Source organism: Mus caroli, chromosome 7 (genome assembly GCF_900094665.2).
Source record: "Mus caroli chromosome 7, CAROLI_EIJ_v1.1, whole genome shotgun sequence".
Lineage (NCBI taxonomy): Eukaryota > Metazoa > Chordata > Mammalia > Rodentia > Muridae > Mus > Mus caroli.
In genome coordinates, this window is record NC_034576.1 from 23,941,564 (window position 1) to 23,947,921 (window position 6,358).

General features: G+C 49.0%; 1 protein-coding gene across 1 annotated transcript in view; it reads right to left on the bottom strand.

The window, feature by feature from the left end:
* Positions 1–2,867, bottom strand: part of Tex101 (testis expressed 101) — a 4,175-nt gene extending 1,308 nt beyond the window's left edge. The window contains exons 1-4 of the mRNA XM_021168382.1: positions 2,770–2,867; positions 1,393–1,497; positions 1,148–1,288; positions 527–712 (exon numbers count right to left, since the gene is read on the bottom strand). Coding sequence (XP_021024041.1) covers positions 527–712; positions 1,148–1,288; positions 1,393–1,456 — 391 coding nt within the window. The 5' untranslated portion in view covers positions 1,457–1,497; positions 2,770–2,867. The remainder of the gene's footprint in view (positions 1–526; positions 713–1,147; positions 1,289–1,392; positions 1,498–2,769) is intronic.
* Positions 2,868–6,358: the final 3,491 nt, after the last annotated feature.

The window sequence follows — 6,358 nt, forward strand, 5'->3', positions numbered from 1 at the left end:
TCCTAGAACTCACTTTGTAGACCAGGCTGGCCTCGAACTCAGAAATCTGCCTGCCTCTGCCTCCCGAGTGCTGGGATTAAAGGCGTGTGCCACCACCACCCGGCAATGAAGGGACATTTCTAGCACAAAGGTTTGTGGGTAATCAGCGGTATTACAACTCAGGTACTCCATTCAAGTTAAGAAAATGGAGGGTCACCTAACTACTTAAGATGGCTCAGCAAACATCTTCAAGGAGCTGAAATCCGAGTGGAGAAGGGTTTGAGACAGAGATGGGGGCAGGGTTGCTGTTGGGATGGTAGGCACAGGCAGGGGTACCTTTCCTACTGACCCATCTCTCCAGCTCCCATCTACAGTGTTACAAAGTGTGAACGTGAGTTGAGGAGGGGCTTGGACTGCAAAGGCAACAACACAGAAAAGAACCTTGCAGACTGGGGGACTCTGTTCTGTTTGGCCCACTGAGGGTAAGCGGAGCAGAAACACAGAAGACAGCCTGACACCTTAGTGCTCATCCCCACGTCCCAGGTACCTGTGGTCTCTGGTACTCGCCAGACTGTCGCTAGGCTGTCTTTGTTGTTGCAGAGGGAATCATTACAGTAGTTACTGTAAGAGATGGCAACCAGGCCAGGAGGTGCGGTATACTGGATGAAAGTCACCGCCTCTCCTCCTTGAGACACACAGCTCTTACTGGCCAAAACGACGGTCCTGGTTCCATCTGTGACACAGGAAGTAGAGAACGTGAATAGTGGGCCCAGTGCTCAGCAGGGAGAAAGCAGAGGACACAGCTATTGTCTCTCTCAAGCCTAAGGGATCCCCCTGCCTCTGCCTCCCTGGTGCTGGGACCACAAGCTCATGCCACCCACGCCTGGCATTTTTATGTGGGTTCTGGAGATTCAACTGAGATCCATATGCATTCGAGACTAGCACCTCCCTGACTTGGCTGGCTTTCCAAAGGCCATCTTTATTGCCAGAGGGTATCGAGTTTAGCTATAAACACAGATCAGTGGGAGTGAGAGGAAAAAGAAAGAAACGAAGCTGAGAAGACAGGCAAGGTGTTAGTTAGGCCTGGAGACCAAACTGGCCAACTGGACTGCCATGAGCCTGCACTGAGGGGCTGGCAGCTGAGGCCCATCATTCTCTTCTATCTTACCTGCTTTAATCAACAGGACCGTTTCTTGGCAAAGTTCTCCTGGATTACACTGCTCAGCCTTTGAAGTCCAGTTAAAGGTACGGCCTGGATCGTCTTCCAGACTCAGGGTTTGACTCACCTGGCAGTAGGTATTTTGAACCACTAGGAAGATGAGGAAAAAAATGAAACTGCCCTTCTCTGTGGGGGTGACCCCTCCCCAGCACTCTCTGTGGGCCAGTCATTTCCTACAGATACCCCACACGTACGAGTCCAACGTGAGGCGATTAGAAGAAAGATGAGCAGGACATACTGGATGCGGCAGACTCCCATGGCTTCTCTAAGGTTGGGAAGAGCCGATCAGGACCTGGGAACTGGGACACAATTCAACCAGACAGAGAGGGGTTAAATTTTAGTTTTCTCTAAGTGTCCACTTGGTGGTAGATTTATGGTGTGCGAGACCCTAAGTCTGTCCTGAAGTAGCTTGTGAATTAACAGCAAGGCCACGGGTTTATCGTGCCTCAGTTTCCAAAGCTCTAAGACCCGGCCAGCTTTAGTTAAACAATAGGTTTTTGGCAACTGTTTTTCTTCAACTTGTAGATACAGGAGAATGGGGCTTTATGCTTTAAGCCTTAGGGACTTAACCTTAACAGCAAAAACCTCTCAAGGCCTCAGCATCTTAGCCCATAGAGTCTAGCTCCACCAAAACTGGAATTTGGAGGGCACTGTCCTCTTCCTCCTAGGACTCAGGAGTTTGAGTTCCAGCTACTTCCCTCCCAAAGGACACATGATTCTGGGCAGCCGGCCTATTCCCTCAGACACAGAAGTCTAGGGAAATTCTGCTCCTTGATACTGAAATATAGATTCCAGGTCCTCCGTCAGAGCAAAAGTTCAGAACCCAGCACTCCTAAAAGAAGAAGAGAATCCAGCTCTTCTTCCTTAGACATAGGGGTCCCACACCAGCCTCCTCTGCCTCAGAATACAGGCTGAGGGCCTCAAACTCAGCCCTTCACCCTCACACCCAGATCCCTAACCCTCCTCCCTCAGACTCAATAGACAGACCCTTGCCTCCTCCCTCAGACCCGGTAGCCAGACCAGACCTTAGCCTCCTCCCTTTGACACAGTTAGCAAGACTGTTGGCCAGACTAGACCTTAGCCTCTTCCTTCAGACATGATTAGCCAGTTTTCTCCCTCAGACCAACGAATTCAGATCCCAGTCCGCCTTCCTCAAATCCTGGAGCCCGGGCTCCAGCTTTCCTTTTTCAGACTCAGAATTCCAGATCGCTATGCCTCCTCTCTCAGACCCAGGAATCCGGGGGCCAGCTTTCCCCCATCTTACTTAACGTTCCAGAGTTCGAGACTCCCAACCTTCCTCCCTCAGACACAGAAGTCTAGACCCCCAGTTCTCCTCTCCCAGACCAGACACTAGCCTCCTCCCTCAGGCCCTGGAGTCCTGGCACCAGCTTTCCAGGTCCCCCACCATCTTCTCTCAGACCCAGAATTCCAGACCCCCAGCCTTTCTTCCTTCGATCCAGGAGTCCTGGCCCCTAGCGCTGCTCCCTCAGACCGAGGGGTCCCTCAGGAGTCCCGCCCACGACCCCTCCTCCTCCTTCCATTTAGCTTCTCTCCTTGGGTTCGGGGAATACCGGTCTATTTCTTTTTAAACCAGCAAAATTTTTTCAGGCCACAGTGTGTCCTCCGTGAACCCAGCTTCGATGGCGACCGGTACCGTGTGCAGTGTTCCTGGTGCGGGTCCAGGAGGCACGGAAGGCGGGGCCAGCCTGGACAGGATACTCGAGGTCTCATTGGTTGAAGGTGACTCATTGCGCGGCCTTATTGGTCGAGCTTGGAGAATCCCTGCATCTCATTGGTCCCCAGAGAAGCCAATCACTGGCCGCGTCTGAAGGCGCACATGCGCCGCCCCTGGCCGTTGCTACCCGAGTGTATGTGGGAGCGGGGGCTCCGGGCTACCTGTTTCCCTCAGTTGGTGGACACTGTCTCAGCTCCCCTAGCCGCTCTAGGAAGTAAACGTGGCCTTTGCCCATAGAACTAAATACCTACCCAAAGGGCCTTTCATATTCCTCGCCATGCCCCTGTTCCAGCACCCACCCAGACGCCCATGTGTCAACTTAATCTTCCTTCCTCTCCATTCAACAATGTTGACTTTCGGGCTGGTGAGATGGCTCAGTGGGTAAGAGCACCCGACTGCTCTTCTGAAGGTCCAGAGTTCAAATCCCAGGAACCACATGGTGGCTCACAACCATCCGTAATGAGATCTGACACCCTCTTCTGGTGTGTCTGAGGACAGCTACAGTGTACTTACATATAATAAATAAATCTTAAAAAAAAAAAAAAACAATGTTGACTTTCACCCTCTAATCCTGACCTTGAGGGCTGAGTAGAGGATATAGCCCTCTTTCCTGTAGCTTAAGATGCTTCTAAATATTGTAGGTATGAGTAGCAATGGGGGACAGCCCAGGTTACCTCCACATCATACAAAACCACTTACGTTTGTCAAAACTGTGACAGAGACAAACATCTGGACGAGTTACACATGGATTTAAATTCTTGGATTACATTTTAATTTGTGTGTGTATTTGTGTGTGTGTGTGCGCGCGCGCGTGTGCGTGTTCATTTGTGTGTCAAGGCTCATGTCTGGCGTTTAGGGGTTGTCAGTTCCCACCTTCCAGCATGTGGGTCCAGGGAATCAGACTCAGAATTGCTAGATTTGGTAGCAGGAACTTCTATCCCCTGAGCTGTCTTGCTACTTCTCAGTTCTCCTCCTTCTCTTCCCCCTCTTCCTCTCCCTCCCTCCTCCTCTTCTCCCGCCTCCTCCTTTCCCTCCTCCTCTTCCTCCTCCCCCTCCTCCAAGTAATTAAAACAAAAAATGGGTTTAATTTGATCTTTAAATACATTTTACTTTGTTCAACTATTGTTTTGTTCAGGCAGAGTCTTCTAGCTCAGGATAGCGTTGAACCATCTCTGTAGCTGAAAATGACTTTTACTGAACCCTCTTCTTTTTTTTTTTTTTTGGTTTTTCGAGACAGGGTTTCTCTGTATAGCCCTGGCTGTCCTGGAACTCACTTTGTAGACCAGGCTGGCCTCGAACTCAGAAATCCGCCTGCCTCTGCCTCCCGAGTGCTGGGATTAAAGGCGTGCGCCACCACCGCCCGGCCTGAACCCTCTTCTTGAGTCCTGGATTTAATGGTAGGTGCCACCATTTATACAACACTGGGTACTAGGGATTATAGCCCATGTCCTCGAGCTTGCATGGCAAGCACTTTGCCCACTTAGGTCATCTCTCCAGACTCCCAGAAATGTCTTTATTTTCTCTGAGACAGGGTTTCCCTGTGTAGTCCTCGTTGTCCTGGAACTTGCTCTAGAACCAGGTTGTCCTTGAACTCAGAGATCCACCTGTCTCGGCTTCCTGAGTTCTGGGATTAAAGGTGTGCACCATGAGAGCCCAGCCCCCAAATATCTTTTTGAATCTTAACAAATAATGTAAGAAGCAAAATATTTCAACTACAGTGCTCATTAGTCTTAATAGTAAGAATTTGGCTTCCTAGGATTCAATGCTCTTTAGACAGGTATGTGATTTGTGGGGGAAATGGGGAAGAATTATGACCATAGAGTAAGTCCCAGGGTTATAGAACATTATGTGTTAAGGTCTTTAGGAATCAGAGAAATTATTTTCTATTCTTTCTCTTTGGGATGAGGGCCAGTGGTTTACTGGAGCTAACTAACCCAGGAGGGAGAATGTTTACATTTTCAAGAAAAACAGCCAAGCTAGTTTCTATAAATGGACATAATTATAAATTCTGAGGATTTACAATTCAATGGGACTTTAAAAGTAATTGTTGAACAGTCACCACTTGCCATATTTCCCACGATTTGGGTCACTTATCTCTGTCACAGTTGTACGGTAGAAATATTATATGATTGCTACTGATAAATTCCTGTTCATTATTTATAAGAGAGTGTCCCCAGGTGGGTAGGGATGAAAATTCCTATATAGAAAGTCTAGCCTCAAACTTCCTGGGGGTCCCCCCTGCTTCTGTCCCTCAGGTGCTAAGATTATAGGATTGTAGCACACCTGGAACGGAGTTGTTTTCAAACCTAGCCTAGGCTGGTCTTGAACTCACAGTGCAGCCAGAGAAGACAGCCTTGAGCACTTGGCCCTCCCACCTCCATCTCCTATGCTCTGGGATTTCAGGCATGCGCCCCATACCTGGTTGATACAGTGCGACAGATGGAACTGGTGCTTTATGCATGGAGATGAGCAGTCTTTAGCCACAGCCCTGGGAGGTGTTTGGAATGGTAGGGTGTCAGTGTGTCCTGGGGATCTGCTGAGCACACCCTGAACGTGCTCAACGCTACTGAACTGGACACTAGAAATACAACTAAAATGTGTTTTCTCTTTGCATTTTGAGACAGAATCTCACAGAGCCCAGGCTGGCTCTGAAGTGAATAGTAGCCAAGGATGTCCTTGAAGTTCTGACTGTTCTGTCCTCCACGCTGGAGCCTTTTGATCATGTCCTCACATGTCTGGTCAGTGGCATCTTGGTGGCTTTGAGTAAGCACACCCCTGGAATGTGGAAATACCAGGAAGTAGAGCCTTTTTCTTCCTCCTCCCTGGGGAATCACTTGTTCAGAAATTACCATATGTTTTGGTCGGTGTTCTACTACACTGTGGAGACACCATTACCAGGCTAACTGTTATACAGGAAACAACTTCATTTAGTTCCTCACAGGCAAGCTGAAGATACTGTGCAGTATGCACTTCTGACTTCACAGCTGTCTCTCCGGCCACAGCAGCATGTTTAACATACAGGGTTTGTTCCTTGGTTCCTTGGGCACCATGGGTTTCCCCTGAATTCTGATGTTACATCTGTGAGTGATTCTGTTTAGTTGGTTGTGATGGCACATTCCTCTTGCACGTGCCCAACTGGCCAGGAAGAACAACGCTGCAACAGGATCCTTCTGCACACGTTTATTGGGAGAGCTTGATTGTAGAGGCAGAGAGAGAGACCCCAAGCCCAGAACTGGTGCTGCTTATATAGGCCTAGGAGAGGTGTTCTCTCTCATCTGATTGGTTAACTTGTCTCTCATCTGATTGGTTAACTTGTCTCTCATCTGATTGGTTAACTTTGGTTAATTCTCAAAACCTCATCTTGGCAAAAGAACCTTTACTGCCTATGTATGTATGGTGGCCAGCAGTAGCCAACTGCCACTCTG